We start from the raw sequence: 19,727 nt of genomic DNA on the forward strand, positions 1-19,727 counted from the left end.
ATGTCACAATATTACAAGAAAGACGTGAATTGGGCCGGGTGCAGTGGCTCACGTCTGTAATCCCAACACTTTGAGAGGGCGAGACGGGTGTTTCACTTGAGGCCAAGAGTTTGAGACCAACCTGGCCAACATGGTAAAAGCCCTTTATTACTAAAAACACAAAAATTGGCCTGTCATGGTGGCATGCACCTGTAGTCCCAGCTACTGGGGAGGGTGAGGCATGAGCAAAGATAGTGCCACTGCATTCCAGCCTAGACGACAGAGCAAGACTTTGTCTCTCTCCCCAGCTCACCAGCAAAAAATGTGAATTGCTTGATATGTACCATAGATTGATGTCTGCAGCTGTGATGGCCTAGCATTTCAGACATTTGATTCACCTTGTAAGCTGATAACATAAACTTACAGTATCAATAAATGCAGTACTATAAATATATTTTCTTGATAACATTTTTGCTCTAGCTTACTTTATTGTAAGAATATAGTATATAATACATATAACATACTAAATATATGTTAATTGACTGTTATCAGTGATGCTGTGGGTCAACAGTAAGCTATTAGGAGTTAAGTTTTGGGAGAGTCAAAAGTTAGACACAAATTTTCTTTTCTTTTTTTGAGATGGAGTTTCACTCTTGTTGCCCAGACTGGAATGCAATGGCACTATCTTGGCTCACTGCAACCTCTGCCTCCTGGGTTCAAATGATTCTCCTGCCTCATCCTCCCAAGTAGCTGGGATTACAGGCGTCTGCCACCATGCCCAGCTCATTTTTGTGTTTTTAGTAGAGATGGGTTTTCACTATACTGGCCAGGTTGATCTCGAACTCCTGACCTCAGGCGGTCCACCCACCTCGGCCTCCCAAAGTGCTGGGATTACAGGTGACAAATTTTTGAAGCATGAAGAGTCAATCCCCTAACCCTTGATTTGCTCATGGGCTGATTATATTATAAACTTCTCTTTAAATGTGCTGAAAAAAATATTTTAAAAGTTTTGTTTGCTATAACATTGGATTGAATTAGATACTGGGGGTCTGTCAGTAATACAAAAAGCAGCCTAATATTTAAGAATGCTTGGCTTATTTGCTTCCTTATCTTTTCATTAAAAATTATTAGATAGACAGTGACCACTCTAAAGTAATAGAAGAAAATGCACAGGAAACTGTCTGCTCCCATTGGCTTCTTTTTCTCCTGCTCTACTCGAGAAATTTACTAAGGTTATGCTTAACCTGAAACTTGTGTCTCAATCTATAAATAGAAAAACTGTTTTTAACATCCCTAATACCTATGGTTTAAGATTAAGTATAATTTTAAGTATTTAATTAACTCATTGCAGAGAGCATATTTCCATGGTGCCAAGGCAGTTATGAAATTGGAAGGGACACTATATAAAAATATTAATTGAACTAAGTAAAATTAAAAGTTACTCCTGCCTTTCCCTTTTTCCCCAATACCAGGAAAATTAATATGTTTAAATTGAATTGCCTTCTTTCCCCTGAATCTGCCTTTTCTCTTCTCAGCCAATCAAAATTCTACGCATTCTTCAAAGTTCAGCCAAAATGCTACCTTGTTGATAAAGCATTCTCTGACTTTTTCATCAGAAGCAATGTCTCTCTCCTTAAACCTGTAAACCTTATTTCTTACTTTCTTGCAACTTTTGCTTTGTAGCATAGTAATTTATAGAAATTCCTATAGTCTTTGAGAAAGTGAACTTCCTTGATTGTATGGTTGTATCTTATTTGCCTCTGAGTGGAAATATCATGTGGGGTTAAGTGTCTTGGATCTGGAGACAGACCCATCTGTGTTTAATGTTCACCCATTTTGTGATCTTGGGTACCTTATTCTACCACTCACATCTTCAAATTTGTCTTCTGAAACGCAAGTTTACTTCATTGAGAAGCGTATTTAAAGAATTTAGAATAGTAAGCACTTAATAGCTACTATTAGCTATTGCTATTGCTCATCTCAGCTTCAGATAAGGTGTGCATATAGTATGCAGAGAAATTAAAGAAATCTATTAATAAAAAATCCATACTAGATAAAAGATAATATATTAGATAAAGGAAGTATATTTTATTCTTGTTTTCAGCAATTACTACCTCTCACACTTCCAAGAATAATGAATCTCTCTTTTTCTTAGTATTCCTACCTCCTTGTTATTGAATTAACAGTATTTATTGGGTTTTCACGGCTCTAGAGAAGTATATAAGAATCATGGGATATAAGAAATATTATGACATGTTTCCTCACTCTCAGGATACTCAACACTACAATTTGGTTTGACCGTTTGACTAAAATACATGAAAACAAAACTGTTGCATAAAGGATTGCCTTCTCTTTGCATCACAAAAATGTATAAAATTATTTTAAAGAGGAAGGAATATTTATACAGAAACATTTTTGACATAGGCATAATTATTGTAATACCATTCTTACCGGTTGAGTTAAATGAGATAGTCAAAGGTCTACGCTCTAAAGGTCTTGTCATTATAAATGTATAATAATCTTGGCCCAATATGCAGTGTTCAAAAACTAATGAAAACAAAGCAATCTATTTTGAGCACAATGTTCATATTTTTTCATTGAATTTTAAATAAAAAGCCATTTATTTGAAAACTACCATAGAATTTGTTGTTATTTTTGAAGGATTTTTTATTATATATATGGTGTTCTATAGTAATAATTATAGTGTACATGGAATTTAAATCCGTGTCTTAAGTTATTATATTTAAAAATCACATAGATTTTTTTCAAGTGGCTTCTTAGCCTAGTTTTAAGTTATTAGATTTTCGGGTGTTCTGACTCAGAGATAGCATTTTAAAACCCCAGTCACCCTCCACCTCTGTACTATTCCTTTCGCTTAAAATATAAACGTCCTGAGATGTTTTTAATTCAAAACTAAACAAAAAATCAAAACAAAACCAAAGACAAAAACATCAAAAAACAAAAAACAAAAAAACCCTTCCTTCAAACCTATATCACCTCCCCTTTACAGAAAATATCGTAGTTCCTGTCTTCTCAACCTCTTAATTGCCCAAGTCAATGTACTCAGTTTTCCTTTTAATTAAACTCTGAGTTAACACTGATGGCAATTATTTTCTTACAACTATCCTCTCTTTACTATTCCATGATACCACCTTCTTTGAATGTCCCTTTTGTCTACCTGTTAAATTCTCTTGCTGAGCGTACCTTTGTCTTAGTTTGCTTCTCTTCTCAATATGTGTGTTTGTGTGTGTGTGTGTGTGTATATGTATACACACATATATATGTATGTGTGTGTATATATATATATTCTCTGGATAAACCTTTCTGTCTGTGGCTTTAAAAAATCAACCCCATGGGTACAAATATGCCTAGCTGCTTGGTGTACTTTACTTGACATCCAACAGGCATACCAAATTTATCTTGTGCAAAAATACATTCATCAGCATTATAATCAAAGCCACTGCTTGTCTTCTTTACCTTTCCCTCTCTTTCATGCCCCCACACCGAACTTGTCTCCAAGTTCTATAACTTTTACTTTGGCATCTCCTCTTCCTCCATAGTTGGAGTTCTCATCTTCTGTCTGTAACACTACAATAATCTTCTCTAGGATTTTCACCCTCTAGTAACCCTAGACTACAATTCATTCCTCATAGAGCTGCCCTAGTGGATTTTTCAAAGGTGGTCGTGTTTTTCTCTTTTTAAAACTCTTCTATGAATCTCTATTGCCTACAGGATAAAGTCCAAATGTCTTAGAATGGTGTATGAATTATTGGTTCTTCTAACTAATGTCAATTTGGTTTGCCTATTTATACTTTCATTCAAGTATTTCACTCTGCCTGGAATCCCTTCTTCATACATTTTGATTACCTTTGGAACCACATTTCTTACACAAATCAAGGATAACACAGTCATGAAATCTGCCCTAATGTAATTCTCTTGCGGTTCCTTTAAAATATACTACTTCTTCATTTTTGCCATTTCAGCCTATTACACGAACTTGTATCATACTAGAGACTACATGTTAGTGCATGTACCAGTTTCCACGTGTGCCTCTTTTTTGGAGTACATATCACACGAGGACGAGGACCTATCCCCAAGACCTAATACAGTATCAGGCATATCCATAGTTATTTTTATTAAGAACATTATTTTTAATATTTAACTCAGCACAGTACACCTTCAATATCTGTTCATGGAAAGAAGAAAAGATGAAAAGACAATGTCAGATTATAGGAAATAGTCAATATTTTTTAAAGAAAATGATATAATTTATTTTAAAAAGTTTTGAATTTAAACGTTTCAATTATGACTGCAATTCACACACAAAAATACAATTCTACATGGTAAAAAATGATTATAGAAAATGCATTAAAAACAAATGCTTAAGGGAAAAAAGTAACTATGAAACTTTTTTGAAATTCTTCAAAAAAATGTTTAAACTCTTGATTTATAAATAACTTTAAGTAGCACTAGTTTGCACATGGATACATACATGTATTTAGAGAGGCTAAAAGGAGAAAGCTAGTTAAGTATTATTATTGCCTACGAAGAACAAAAGAAAGAAAAAATAAGACTGTATGCAAGTAATACTAATGGATTCTGATATTCTCAGTAGGGGCATAAGGAAATTAATGTATCTTTCTACCCTACAATTTCTACCCACTTCTGAAAATCCAAGTATTATTAAAATACCTATTTAAGAAAATAAAATATTTTTGACTAAAAATTTCTGAAGAGCAAAGTGTTATTAATACTTTCAAGTTGAAAGGCATCTTAGGAGAAGTGCTCCAAAAAAAACAAAAAAACAAAAAAAAACTTAATAACACATTTTACCGTATTTCACAATTTTTAGATGTCCCATTTTAAAAAACTAACATTTGTGAAATATGTATGTATCTGACAATCAATGACTATTATAGTGTATTGCCAGCATTTTTGCTTTTTTAGAGACACATAACAATGCCTTTTATAATCAATGATATCCTAACTTAATAAAATAAAATCTAAATTATATTTGGAATATAATGGGTTCAACTAGCTGATAAAAATGAAAAAAACCTGAATTCACATGCAAAAAAGAAATGATTGATTTGGATTTGATCCTCACATGATCCTCTATGAGCAAAATCATGTATTATCATTATTTTTCTTCTGGTAATAATTAAACATATGGAAAAAATATATTTCTGCTTAATGCTACTCCTAATTTGACTTGCATACCATATATTTATGTTTAAAAACATTGTAAGTTTTCTGAACAATCTAAATCAAGTATATTTTGTCTGCTTTCACAAAACAGTTTGAAAATAAAGAGATTCAATTGTAATGCAAATTTTTTAAAAAGTAACTGTGAACTTTACTGATCTAGACATTTTTCAGATTTCCAGTCAAATTGCTGAAAAGCATTTTATCAGTTTATCTAAAAATATATGACTGTATGTACACAATAGATGCTACCAGATGTTCTTATCCCAGTAATGGAGATTAATGATGCATGGCTTGTCTGTTTTTCAGTTAGTATGAAAATATTGAAATTCAATGGGTATCCCTGCTCTAGTGAATTCTTCACTGTAGCAATGACTCTTATCATCAGATTTCAGTGCACATCTTTCCCACTCCAATCCAACTAAAGTCACATTTATCAACATACTATTTTCATATTCAGCAAAGAGTTTCATATTGGTAACTCAAATAGATATCTTAACCTGTGCATTTAAATAAAAAGGTATTTTATGTGAACAGGATTTGCTTTTCAGAAAAGTTGTCATATACAATGTATACACTGGAAATTGCACAGAAAATATTTATATGCTACAAAGAACACTAAGTACTTATTTTCCAAAAATATTTTCTTAACACTGCTAAATTATGTAATGTTTTCATATTACTAATTTTTATGATTTAAAGATGACACCACCTCCTAGTTCAAATTATAGAGAGGAAACATTACTACCTAGTTTTACACTGATTATTTTGTAAGAAATCCTTATTATCAAACATAGGCTTTATCACTTAGTGGCATCAGTTATCAAGAACATAAAACTCACTCTAGACCAAGACGTGAGAGAAACAATGTCCTGGGCTTATGTTAATGTAGGAAGAAGTGTGCTTACCTCACCTCCAGAAAATATTGCAACCCCTAAACTCTGAAGCAGTGGTTTCCTTACCCAAAATCTCAAAAAATTTTATAAATGTAGCTCATTCAGTCTCCTTTTTTGCTCTTCAAATTCTGCAACCAACATTCCAAGCCTTAAAGACAAAAGTATTTCCCCATCACAAGAACAAGCAGCTCACACCTAATGACTTCTCCATTCATACACACCTAAGAAAGAACATTTCTTCTCCTATCACACCAGATAAACATCCTCAGAGATCTACTTCTAGATCAACCTTGCACAAAGAAAGCTTTTTCACATCAGGTCTTTCAGTTCCTAGAAGCTGTCATTATCTCCTCCGTCTCCCACCCGCTCCAATAATGTTTTTAGATATGTTTCTTTTGTTTGGAATATTCTTTTCCCCCGCTTGCCTTCTCCCTTCACCCTTAATTTACTCATCCATTTTCAAGTTGTAGTACTTCAGAGAGTCTTTCCTAGCTGTTCAGGACAGGTCAGGGCTCTCAGTTAATGTTTTCACATACTATATTTTTATTTGAGTGATTGTATGATAAACATCCATCTTTTCCACTGGAAAGTAAGTCCCATAAGAGCTTCAACTATTCTCCTCACCAGCCAGTACATAATAAATATTTCATAAATATATATGGAATCAACCTATTGATTTGTTTTTTCCAAATCAGAGCATTCTATCATGTGCCTGTAGTGACTTCAAATATCTTTCAGTACATTCTCAACCAAGTAAATAAATTATTTATCTTACAGTGACCTTGTAGTTTTTTTTATTGTAACACATTTTTTACATACATGTTTTATTTTGCATATGCTATTCCTTATAGCACCTGACTGAAAACATTAACATTGACATAATCTTCTGAGTCATACGTTTGTGATTATTCAGTGATAGCGGTACACTCTCCATAAATGTCACTATGGCTGAGAGATAACTTTTTCAACTTGCCTTTACCAGTTGGATCTTTACGATTTGCTTTGCTCAAATTCCTCTTTCTCATGTAATTGACGTTTTCATATATGCACTTGTCTTCCTTATATCAACTAACCATGCTTCTCTCTTGTAGTCAGCTGTTCTGCTGCTAGTTCCTTTTCTCAATTTTAACATATCTTAAGAATATTCAGTCACAGTTTGCCAATACTTTTCTTCTCAGTTTAAATAAGCTTTATGAAAACTTGCTGTGCTAGTCATGTTATATATAATGAAAATTTTGAAGTTACGATATTTTTGCTGGGCATTCATAAGCATGGAACCACAACTATTATTCTTGAAAATTATCTGTGATATTTTAATGTGGTGTTGCTTTTTTCAATTTCATTTACCATCACAGCCACCCGATACTGAAAAGAACCGTAACAGTTTAATTCCATATCAAAGTTAATTTTCCTCATGGGCCATAATTTTCTTTATTCACATCTCTTGGGACCAGAGGTGGTGTTCATATGCGAGAAAATAGCATGTTCAAAGGCTCAGAGTGTGAGACTGTGGCCAAGGGCCAGTAGTAGCTCAGGGTAGCTAAATCGCAAGGTCCATGGCAGAGAAGGCTAGGTAATAGCTGAACAGGCACACTGGGATCACTTTGTAAATGGCCTTGTATGACATTCTCTGGATTTTGACTTGCTGATCATCAGTATATTTTAACCAGAAAGTGCAAGATTAGATGTGCAATTGAAAAATATTGTGTCGACTTATTACAGACAAGAACTAAAACCATTTATATTTTCAAAACTTCGTGATTCTGTAAAATAAAATAATTAGCATTTCCTTCTAAATAATCTAATTGACAAAAATATATGTGAATTTTAGATCACCTGTGTAATCCAGATTACATTTGTCTTCATGCCCCCACAAACATGCTTATATTCCAAAAAGCTAGTAGAAAGAAATAAAGCGGAAATAAAATGTAAATGATTTCCACTAAGTGATGGACGCCTGGCATTCTCTTGCACTATGCAGATGAAAGTTTCTCAGCAGTTCACAGAGGCGTAATATGAGAGAGAATCAAGTTGTTACACAGCATAGAGTAATTAAAGGTGTAGCAAACTCCAAAAGCCTACACTACAGCAGCTGTTACATGATCCACATTGCCAAAGGCGGTTTAATTTTAGGAAAACAAAACCTTATGCCTCATTAGATACATGTTGCTATTTTTTATTTTATTGTTTTTGTCATTTTGTTCCTGTATTTGTAAACTGGTTTGGTATTATAATTGTGCGCAGCTAAAAGCATAAAGATGTATCTATTTTTTGAACATGTTTAAGTAACATTGAAAGAATTTAAATCAGTATTAGAAGTTTGATTTTTTTTTCTTTTTCTTTTTTTTTTTTTTTTTTTTTTTGAGACGGAGTCTCGCTCTGTCGCCCAGGCTGGAGTGCAGTGGCCAGATCTCAGCTCACTGCAAGCTCCGCCTCCCGGGTTCACGCCATTCTCCTGCCTCAGCCTCCCGAGTAGCTGGGACTACAGGCGCCCGCCACCTCGCCCGGCTAGTTTTTTGTATTTTTTTTTTTTTTTAGTAGAGACGGGGTTTCACCGTGTTAGCCAGGATGGTCTCGATCTCCTGACCTCGTGATCCGCCCGTCTCGGCCTCCCAAAGTGCTGGGATTACAGGCTTGAGCCACCGCGCCTGGCCGATTTTTTTTTCTTTAAAAGGAATTTAGAGGAAACTTTTATTGTGTAATACTGTCTGTTAGTATAACACCATTAGTTTTTATTATTTTTCACACAATGTTGATGTTATACTGACTGCTTCTTCTTGATCATTTTTATTTCAATAGGCTGTTTCTTTGTCTTATTTTTGTTAATGTTTAAACATTTAAAAGGTAAAGCAATTCATTATTCACCTTGTTGTCTACTTTCTCTGACTGTTCCCATAAATCATTATTTTTAAAATCTTATTTCTGGGAAAAAAAACTTGCTTTTTTTTTTTTTTCCTTTTCAGTTAAATATTTGAAAATGTAAATATTTTTGCCCTATGGTTTGGTAACATGAAGTTATTAGATAAGATAGAAAGCTGAGTTTATTGAATTTTTGAAACATATTTAAGACTTTTAAGGACTTACTGTTTGTTTTTGCAATACTGCCACAAGCTTTTTATGTTGAAATACATTAAAATTAAATTCGAACTAAATTTGTTGAGAAATTCTCACATTTTCCTAAATGTTTAGACAGTTCCTCAAATTTTGCAAAATTAGTCCTGAAGGTTTAGCAAAACCATTTTATCTATTATGAGAATCCCTTCATGTAGTCTAATTTTTTATACTGAGACAGGTGATATAATTTCCAAAGATGCCCAATTTGTTACAATTATTGGTTAACTATTATTACCAGGGGGGTTTAACTATTATATCAGTTTTCAAAGATAATGTAATATTTGATTCCCTTTTTATTATTGAAATTCTTCTATCAGCAGAATACTGAGTACTAGGAGAAAAAAGAAGGGTCAAATTAATTAAAAAGGTACAAATGTTTTAAAAGATCGAGTTAGAATTATTCAAAACCAAAATTAATATATGTCCCTTTCATTTAAAAGAGCTAAATTATAAATTTAAATGTATTAAATTTATCAGAAATCTACAAATGCAAAATACATTCTTAAAATTGTGCTCTCATCCTTTCCTATGCTATCCTTTAATCCAGGGGGAAAATTACTACAACTGTTGTATAATTTCATTTGTACACAATTGTCCTCTCCATGAGCTGTAGTCTCTTCCTCCCATATGTTATTTGTGGAGGGAATTAATCATTTACAGCATAAAGTCATTCTGTATATTATTTTTCTGCTAAACTTTAGGTAAAATAAAATGCATTACACTTCCATACATGACATTGCATGAAAACGATACTGCTATCTATTAAACTATACTTCAATATTCTGTTTTACCTGCAGCTGAATGTGGCGCATCGGCAACAAATAATGAAGGAATTTTGCTGTCTCCAAATTATCCACTCAACTATGAAAACAACCATGAATGCATTTATAGTATTCAGGTTCAAGCAGGCAAGGGAATCAACATTTCAGCCAGAACATTTCATTTAGCACAAGGAGATGTTCTTAAGGTAGGTGAACTCAGACATACTTGTATTTTGATCATTTTTAGCCATTAAATATACACCAGTAGATAAATGTATACGCCTATATATGTGTGAATGTATATAGTATTAACTGTAAGTTGATTCTGCCATTCACGCATTCAAATTATATATTAATTCTCATTTTCTATTATTGTTTCCATTAAAATAGTATGCTTTGCTTCCAATTTTTATTTATAATAAAAGGTAACTATTTTATGATACATGAATTTTAATATTTTAATAATACCAAAATAAGAAAACTTTAATGCCAAATATCTTGTCTAATAAGTATTATATATAAAACATCATCAAATGACCATCATACAATATGTTTCTTTGTCTTATTTTTGTTAATGTTTAAATATTTAAAAGGTAAAGCAATTCATTACTCACCTTGTTGTCTACTTTCTCTGTTCCCATAAATCACAATTTTTAAAATCTTATTTCTGGAAAAAAAACTTGCTTTTTGATGGTCATTTGATGGTCATTTCTTTAAGAAATATAATAGTAATTTGTTTCTATTTGTATTATATTGTCTATAATATAACATTTATTTTTGTTAATATATGAAGAATCTTTTGCATTTATGACTGGATACTTTTTATGAATATATAAACCTAACAAGTCAATGTCTATCAATTAAGAAAAAATGTACTTTGTTGATAATGACTAGTGGTATAAACATTATTTAAACATTTCGAAATAATCAAATGTCTACTTTTCTAAAAAGACAACATTTTGGCAAATAAATATTTTCATAGTTACTGATTTGTATTTTCAATATAAATATTTTGGTAAATATGATTTATATTTATCATTAGAGTAAAATTAAACACTTCTAAAAGTCACATTTAAATATTTTTAAAATAATTATATAGCTTTGTTTTTCTAATCGTTAAGATTTTCTTAAGCCAGGTGAAAAATTCATTATATTTCTGTTTTCACAAATCTTTAAAAAAAAAAAAAAATGGAATTCCAAATTGGCTGCAGGAGGAGAATTTTTTTTTTAATTAACGATTTTGACGTTATTGGTTAGTTTCTTTTTTAAAAAAATATTATTTCATGATAATTGATGGCTCTCTAACACAATAACACTATATACTTGTAAGATTTGTATAGGCTTTGGGGAAAATTTCTCACAACGTATCTAGATGTATACAATTTCTTTTCTTCTTCTTTTTTTTTTTTTTTTTTTTGAGACGGAGTCTTGCTCTGTGGCCCAGGCTGGAGTTCAGCGGCCGGATCTCGGCCGAGTAGCTGGGACTACAGGCGCCCGCCACTTCCCCTGGCTAGTTTTTTGTATTTTTTAGTAGAGACGGGGTTTCACCAGGTTAGCCAGGATGGTCTGGATCTCCTGACCTAGTGATCCGCCCGTCTTGGCCTCCCAAAGTGCTGGGATTACAGGCTTGAGCCACCGCGCCCGGCCAGATGTATACAATTTCAATATTAATTTAGGATCAATATATGCATTCTTATTTTCCGCATTTTTCCCCAACTGGCAACGAAATTCACTATGTAAAACTCTTCCACCTCTAGTTCATTGTTTGGGTGTTTCTGTTAAAATAAATTATGTTTGTTCAATTGGAGTCAACATTGAGATTAATAGGTTGCTTGTTTATAAAACTGAGGCAGTGCTTTTTATTTTCAAGCAAATTATGCAGGGAAATGTATCAATACATAGATAAGATCTGTGAGCTAGTCTAGCTACTACTCCGTATTGCACAAGCAACAATAATAAACATGTGTTGGTGAGCTAAAATTCAGGAAATGTTTCTTTACATCTATCACTCATGCCTATTACTGTTCTCCCTAAAATATTTCTTTGTGATGCTTAAAATGCATCCATTTCTTTTCTATACTGATATTATTTGGAGAATTTATTTGGGATAACAAATGATTCTTTTTAATAATAAAATAAAACGTTCTAACCAAGGTCTTACTTTTTTGGAATAAAGCCACATACATTTCTAATATGTGCTACCTTGAGAAGGGTGGCGCTTCAGTCATAAGTGACGACACAGCGGGATATAATAGGGAGCAATGAAAGAAGGCAGAAAAAAAGAAAAAAAAAAGACTCAATTTAAGGCCCTTTAAAGGATTTCTTCAAATACAGATTTCTCTCATATGTGTAAAAAGTTAAAAAATTTATGTCCCCAACGATTTTTAAGAATTTTTTAATTTTCCAAGAATATACATTCTCCAAATTTGAAAATACTATATACTAAATATTATAATAGAAACACACCAATTCAATTATCCTTCTACTCAGACTTGCCTGAGATTTATTTTGAATTATTACTTTAAAACAGTTTCAGCAAGTTACTCTATAAATACAATTTAGGGTGAACTTTTAGATTCCAAATTTGTCTTCTTCATGGTCTCTCTGCCAGAATAAAAGATAAGATGCTTAATGTTACCTCATTCTTCCCATTAATCCGATGGGCAACTATTGGCTGAAAGATACCCCTTAACATGGACACATTTAGTTATATACAAACAGAAAGATGAACCCTCAAAAAGATATATTATTAATTCTCAAAAATTATGGAGCGCAAAGTCATCTTAGGGTGGAAAGTTATTTGCCTAATTGAAAACTAATCCATGAAAGTTAATCCCCATCTGCAGTACTTTACAATATCGAACATAGTGGAGTCAGATTCCTGTATTTAGACTAGGATATAATAAGAAATGAAAACAAAGAGCCCATTATAAAACCTGCTGCCCCTTGACTGAGAGAATTTAAAATCATTGCTTTTTCTTTGATGTGGTAGCATTGATTACATTTTTTGGAATGACACTCTCTTGTAATCCTTATATGAGAATCAAGTTTAGGAGGAGAGATTTTTTTCTGGTTTCATTTCTATATGACATAACCATATTGGATTCTGACCAAAGCAAAAATAACAATAACAACAATAATATGTGTGTGTATCTACATCTATTTCCATGCAAACATTCGTGTACAACTTTTGTCTCTGAGAGTTCAGTGTCCAGGAAGGCACTCACTTGCTCACTCACCTGCTGTCTTTTTTCTTCTCTCCTTCTCCTTTCTTTCTATAAAGAACTTTAGTTATTTAAAATCACACCAGTAGAGTTTGCACCAGTGAGTTCTAAGTGTAAGCCATCATATGACTCCTCTAGTTTTTTTTTTAAGTTTTGATTACTGGCACTCCTCCTAGGTTTTCTGATTCAGTTCATCTACACGTGGGAATTTGGATTTTTATAAAGCTCTCCAGATTATCTGATGACCATCAATGTAGTAATTAAGATTATATCCTTCTTTGGCTCTAGTGTTAAAATGAAGAACGTTTATATATCAAAATATTTTACTGTAGTGCTTCAAAGATAGCAGACTGTTACTCTAAATAATAAAAATTGACCTCAATATTACTAGATAATTTTGAGTCATTAACTTTATACCAGATTGAAATCTTTTTTTTGTAAAACTTTTTTGTTCATTTGTGTCATTTTTCAAAGGTGGATAAATAACTTTAATAGCATCTGAGAAAATCCTATTTAGGCAAAGAGAACATTTTCTAGCCACGAAAAGGCAATAATAATAAAAATAAATGAAATAAAAATTCCTATGGTGATTCTTACTTAAAGTGGAAAGGAAATTTCACTGCATCCATTCTGAATTGAACAAAACTGGTGCAGAATGGTCATTTAGGAATATATCTTTTTTTTTTTTCCAGTGTGGTTACTTAATGGGTATTTTAACCTGTTCACTATGAACAACCTTGGCTAATTATGTGTTTTTATAATGGTGATAGAACAAATATAAAACCTATCCATGATTGTATAGGAAACTCTTATAATTTAGATCCCTTCAACTATTTTTTTTTTTTTGAGACGGAGTCTCGCTCTGTCGCCCAGGCTGAGTGCAGTGGCCAGATCTCAGCTCACTGCAAGCTCCGCCTCCCGGGTTCCCGCCATTCTCCTGCCTCAGCCTCCGGAGTAGCTGGGACTACAGGCGCCCGCCACCGCGCCCGGCTAGTTTTTTGTATTTTTTTAGTAGAGACGGGGTTTCACCGTATTATCCAGGATGGTCTCGATCTCCTGACCTCGTGATCCGCCCGTCTCGGCCTCCCAAAGTGCTGGGATTACAGGCCTGAGCCACCGCACCCGGCCTCCCTTCAACTATTAATGTTTACATATACGAACAGTAAGTGAGTTAAGTGACAATTTTCTTGCATGCTACTTACTTATTTTTGGAAAACTTTAATGACACACAACAGGTAGGTTTGGATTTCACTTGACACTGCAGCTTTAAGGAATCTAAAAAGATACATGAACTGTATTTTGTTTACAAAAAAACTTTAACGTTCACATTAAAAAAAAACTTTGAAACATATGTGCCTTAAAGTACATTGACAGGACAGCACAGCTAATGCAAAATCTGCTCTGACCTGTGATAAAATCCAGTTTCTATCTATATGATCTCTCACTATTTCCACTTGAATGACTAATGGGAATTTCAAAGTTCACCAGTCCAAAACACACATCTCCTGTCTCCTCATTTTTCTCTATTTTAGTAGATAGAAACTAATTACTCAATGATGAAATAGAGTTCATTCTTGCTTCCTTTTTTCTTTCACACTTTGTATATTGTCTCTCAGCAAATTCTGTGGTTCTTTTCTTCAAAGTTCTGGAACCAATCATTTCCCACCTTTGTAAATAACCTTGGTCTAAATTATCATCTCTTACTTGTGTAACTGACATTGTTTCTAATTGATTCTCCTATTTCCACCATCTTAGATCATGTGAGCTATTATAACAGAATAACATAGACTAGGTGGTTTATAAATGATATACATTTATTTTTTGAAGTTCTGAAGGCAGGTAAGTTCAAGACTAAGGCACTAGCAGATTGTGTCTGATGATGGCCACCTTCCTCAAAGAGTCATTTTCATATTGCGAACTCCATGGCTAAAGGGATGAATATGCTCTTTGGGATATCTTTTATAAGGGCACTCATTCCATTTATGAGCTCTGCCCTCATGACCAGTTAGCCCCCAAAGGCCCCACCTCCTAATACCATCACCTTGAGTGTTAGGATTTGAACATATTAATTTGGGGGGGATACAAATATTGAGACCATAGCATACTTTATAGACTGTTTCAAAATCAACAACAAAAGTGATCCTTTTTCATGTTATGCTTTGGCTCTAAACCTTTTTATGTTTCTCATCTCATTATAAGTAAAATCTAAAGCCCTTACCATGGGCTGTATGATTTGGCATAATTTTAATGTTCCTAACCTTTCCTTTTGCCACTCTTCCTGTAGCTCACTCCACTCCAGGCATAATGGCCTCCCTGCAGTTTATCAAATATAGCAAGCATGCTGTATTAGTTCCCCGCCCCCCACTGTTTTTTTACATTGCTATAAATAAATACCTGAAGCTGTAAAATTTATGAGGAGAAGAGGTTAAATTGGCTCACAGTTCTGCAGGCTCTACAAACATGGCACCAACATTAGCTGGGTTTCTGGTGAAGGCCTCAGGAAGCTCACAATTGTGGCAGAAGGTGAAGGGAGAACCTGGTGTATTACATGGTGAGAAAGGGAGCAAGAGAGCAAAGGGACAACAGATTCCAGACTTTTAAACCAGCAGATCTCATGTGAACTAACTGAGAGAGAACTCTCTTATTACCAATGGGATGGTGTTCATGGGGGTTCTGCCCCCATGATGCCATCATGTTCCACCAGGCCCCACTTCCAACAGTAGAATCACATTTTATCATGAGATTTGGAAGGCACAAACGTTCAAACCATATCACACGCTCCAACACCAAGCCCTTTGCTCAGGCTATGTCTTCTGCTTGCATGTTCTTCCTCAGGATAACCACATGGCTGTGTCCCTCATTTCCTTCAGGTCTCTACTCAAATGTCATATGATCAGAGTCTTCAATGGACCCTCTTATAAACTGGTAAACTTACCTCCATCATCTCTTTCCATAGTATTAATCTGATCTATTCTTCTTCATAGCACTGATCTACAACCTGAAATATTATGCATTCATAGTTCATTCCCTTAATTTTTGTCTTCTCCAATAGAACACATGCTATAAGACAGCAGGAACTATCTAACTCCACTTTAACTCAAGCATCTAGGAACAATGCTTGTCATATAGTAAATGCTCAATAAATATTTTTTTCTTCTAGAAAGGACAAATTTACTATATAATTTCAGCTACTTTCTACGTAAAGCAAGAGAAACATATTTCCTTTCTAATTAAGTTCAATTGTTATTGTTTCTAATCTAAGAAAAGTGAATATATTTTTATACAACATAGTTACTTCTAAATATTTTCCCCATTGCTGTGTTGTTTTGTCCAAATATAGCTTATAAAATTCAGGGTTATATTTGGTGATATATTATTAGATAAACATGCCCACTCAATCAATGTTGCCCAAATTTATTCTAACCTTTGAAAACATATTATGTTCCAGATTATTTTTCTGCACACCTATTTTGTCATTAAGAATGGGCTTTAGAGTTAGGTAAACCTAGGTTCGAATCTCAAACCTATCACTTAATAGTCATACAATTAATGAAAAAATTACTCAAGATTTCTAAATCTCACCTTCTTGACCTGAAACATTCTGATAATAATAAAAACTTACATTCGATATTGCTGTAATGACTAAATTAGATAATGTTTTTAAATTAAATGATGTTTATAAAGCACTCAGCACAGTGCTTGCCCCTGCAAGTGTTCAGTGAATATTCATGTAATAGGAATATATTTCAGAGTCTGGATAAAAATTTGCAAGAAATGTAGCAAAAGATTTTTGTATAAGTGACCTAATTTGCAGTGAGAAAACTAATCTAGGTCAATTCAGGATAAACTCAGTCAATTCTGTATTTGCCAGTTCAACGTCTGCACATATTTTGGCATCAAGACTTCAAGTTGTCAAAAATGAAAAGTACATTTTGTCCTAGGGCATTATCTGTTTGTGGCAGCAGCTGCTGAGCTCTCTCATTTGCTGCTTGGTCTGAAGTCAGCAGTACAATTGGGCATCTACTGCTGGATCCCAGTTATCCCAACTGCAAAACCTTTTTGCATCTACCAGCTCTCTGCAGTATATTCTCTTCTGCTCATAAGAAGTACTTTTCAATTACTCTGTATATGACACTGAGTTACACCAGAATTCCATGTGACTGGCTCGGGCTCATTTGCCCCACAAACCGCACATACCTGCTGTTTTCTGTTTTTTTTGTTGTTGTTGTTGTTCCTCTTTTCTGCAAGCGTGTTTGCCACTTTTCCAGGCTCCAGATAGAAAGCCAGGTACATGTTCCTTCTGTTTTCTAATTATTGGTATTCTATTATTCCTCCACCCAAAAAGGGTAAAATGCAAGGTCCTGTCTTAGAAACCTACATCAGAACCTAATTAATTTGTTCTCTACTTAACTCATCTAGGGAATGTTTCTCTAGTTTGTTTGGAGTCCGATTATTTTATTTTTTTCAAAGTGGCGTAGGATATGGCAGAAATACTGAACTTCTTTCCTCACCCTCACTTGTAAATATGTAATCTAATTAAATCTTTCAATTAACATTTATAAGAGGGGTTTATTATATGTAGGCTCTATGCAATTAACATCGAATAGCTCACATTGTCAGCCTGGTAGAATGAAAATTGAATACCAATGAGAAATACTATTTTCTGTTTTCATTGTTGCTGTGTTTGTTGTTATTTTCATATAAAAACTAAGGACAATGTTCAGAATAAAGGAATGTAGCAGAGCATTCCTTTATTCTTTGGAAAAGAATTTATTCTATTCCAAAAATTCAAGGCAATCTTTTTACCACGGTTAGCATTGTGTAGTCTAAAGACTTATTTCTTATGCAAAATGTGGACTATGGATGATTATGGAGAAAAGTCAGTAAAGTAACTCAAAATTGCTTTTGAAACTGGGAGAGAAAAGGTTAGGAGGAATGATGTCATATTTATGAAAAATTAGATACTCAAGGGACTTGATTAATAACATTCTTGTAAAGGTATGATAAGGTTATTAACCTGTTGTTTTCTAAAGTGTATTATTTTCAAGTTTCTTTCCTATCTATGTGTGAGTCTTTGGGATTAGCACTTGTGAGAGCGTATTATTAAATTTTCAGTAATTTTGAGAGCTGATTGTTGAACATAGTACCAAAAATTAAGTTATATTACAATTGATTGTAATTAAATTACAATTAAATTAACTTAAATTATATTAAAAACAAGAGCAATAAATACAATTTTTTTAATTTCCTAATTATTGTACTACTTTTACTATTATCTGTGCTTTTGAGGTTATTTATGTATAGTGTATCCCTATGGTAGAAATACCACACCACACTGTGCCCCTTCACATCTCTTCCCAACTCCCCATTCAGTGACATCACATTCACATTCAATGATAGCTTGATGTTGGCCAATGGGAATATTTACACTGTGGAAACTGGCAAATGCTACAAAACATGGTTTAACTTGTTGTTTGCTTATTACATAGATGTAAGTGGAAATGGGTTGTGTCTGTGGCCATTACATTATGAATAACACTATATATTGAAGAAATTTATTTTCAGTATTTGAAAACTATTATTCAATTAACCAAATTAGTTGCTCATATCATTTACAAACTAAAGAAGTTCTGACATAACCTTGTTTTTGATTTTTCACTTTCCTTTTATTTGTTAACATTAAAAACAATCAAGCAGTATTTATTTAGGAAATACTCTTGTTTGTCAGTTGCAATCATAAATTGCATACACAAAAGTCTGGCAAAAACAGTAAAAGCATTCTTTAAAAATCAATTAGTTATATGAAATGTACAGTCACGAATATTGTATATTTTATTACCATTTGTACATTGCTCGACACCTCCCTAAAATCAGGGATTGGAAAACAACAGTATGTGAGCCAAACTGGGCCTGGCACTTGTTTTTGTAAGTAAAATTTTATTGGGAGAAAGCCATGTCCATTCATTTGAATATTGTCTATGGCTGCTCCTGTGCCACAATGTGAGGACTGAGTAGCTGTGACAGAGATGATATGCCTCCCAAAGGCTAAAATTTTATTATCTAACCCTTCTTAGGAAAAGTTTGTCAATATCTCTCTATTGCAATAAATGCTATTTTAAAAACCTTATGTACAAATATACACATTTAACAGTTTTTTGTTGTTGTTCGTTTGAGAACTGGTTGTTAAACATTTTTTAGCACACCAGTGGTCTTATATGTCCAGCACACATATCTGCCAATTCTGCTTGCTATTCATTGGAATCCTGTATTAACTCTCCCCTCAAAAGCACTCTCAAAGTGCCAATTTGTATAGACTGCTATGTTAGGCCTCATAAAATCCTTCATCCTCTTCCATTAAGTATCAGGAAAAAAAATGATTTGTAATAAGCTGCAGAACTTTAGAATTGGAACTTCAGCTCTGTTATACAACCAAAAACCACTTGCCCCTGGAAAGCTGGTCCTTCATTGTTTCCCTCCTCCTTCACTAAAACATACTAGCTCATATAATTGAGAATACATTATGTAGCTACTTTAGAAACTTAAATAAT

General features: G+C 33.4%; 1 protein-coding gene across 1 annotated transcript in view; it reads left to right on the forward strand.

Moving 5' to 3' along the window:
• LOC117079070 (CUB and sushi domain-containing protein 3-like) overlaps positions 1-19,727 on the forward strand; it is a 230,638-nt gene that overhangs the window by 91,920 nt on the left and 118,991 nt on the right. The window contains exon 7 of the mRNA XM_033202697.1: positions 9,992-10,161. Within this exon, the coding sequence (XP_033058588.1) occupies positions 9,992-10,161 (170 nt within the window). The remainder of the gene's footprint in view (positions 1-9,991; positions 10,162-19,727) is intronic.

Source organism: Trachypithecus francoisi, unplaced genomic scaffold, assembly GCF_009764315.1.
Source record: "Trachypithecus francoisi isolate TF-2019V2 unplaced genomic scaffold, Tfra_2.0 Lachesis_group7, whole genome shotgun sequence".
Classification (NCBI taxonomy): Eukaryota; Metazoa; Chordata; class Mammalia; order Primates; family Cercopithecidae; genus Trachypithecus; species Trachypithecus francoisi.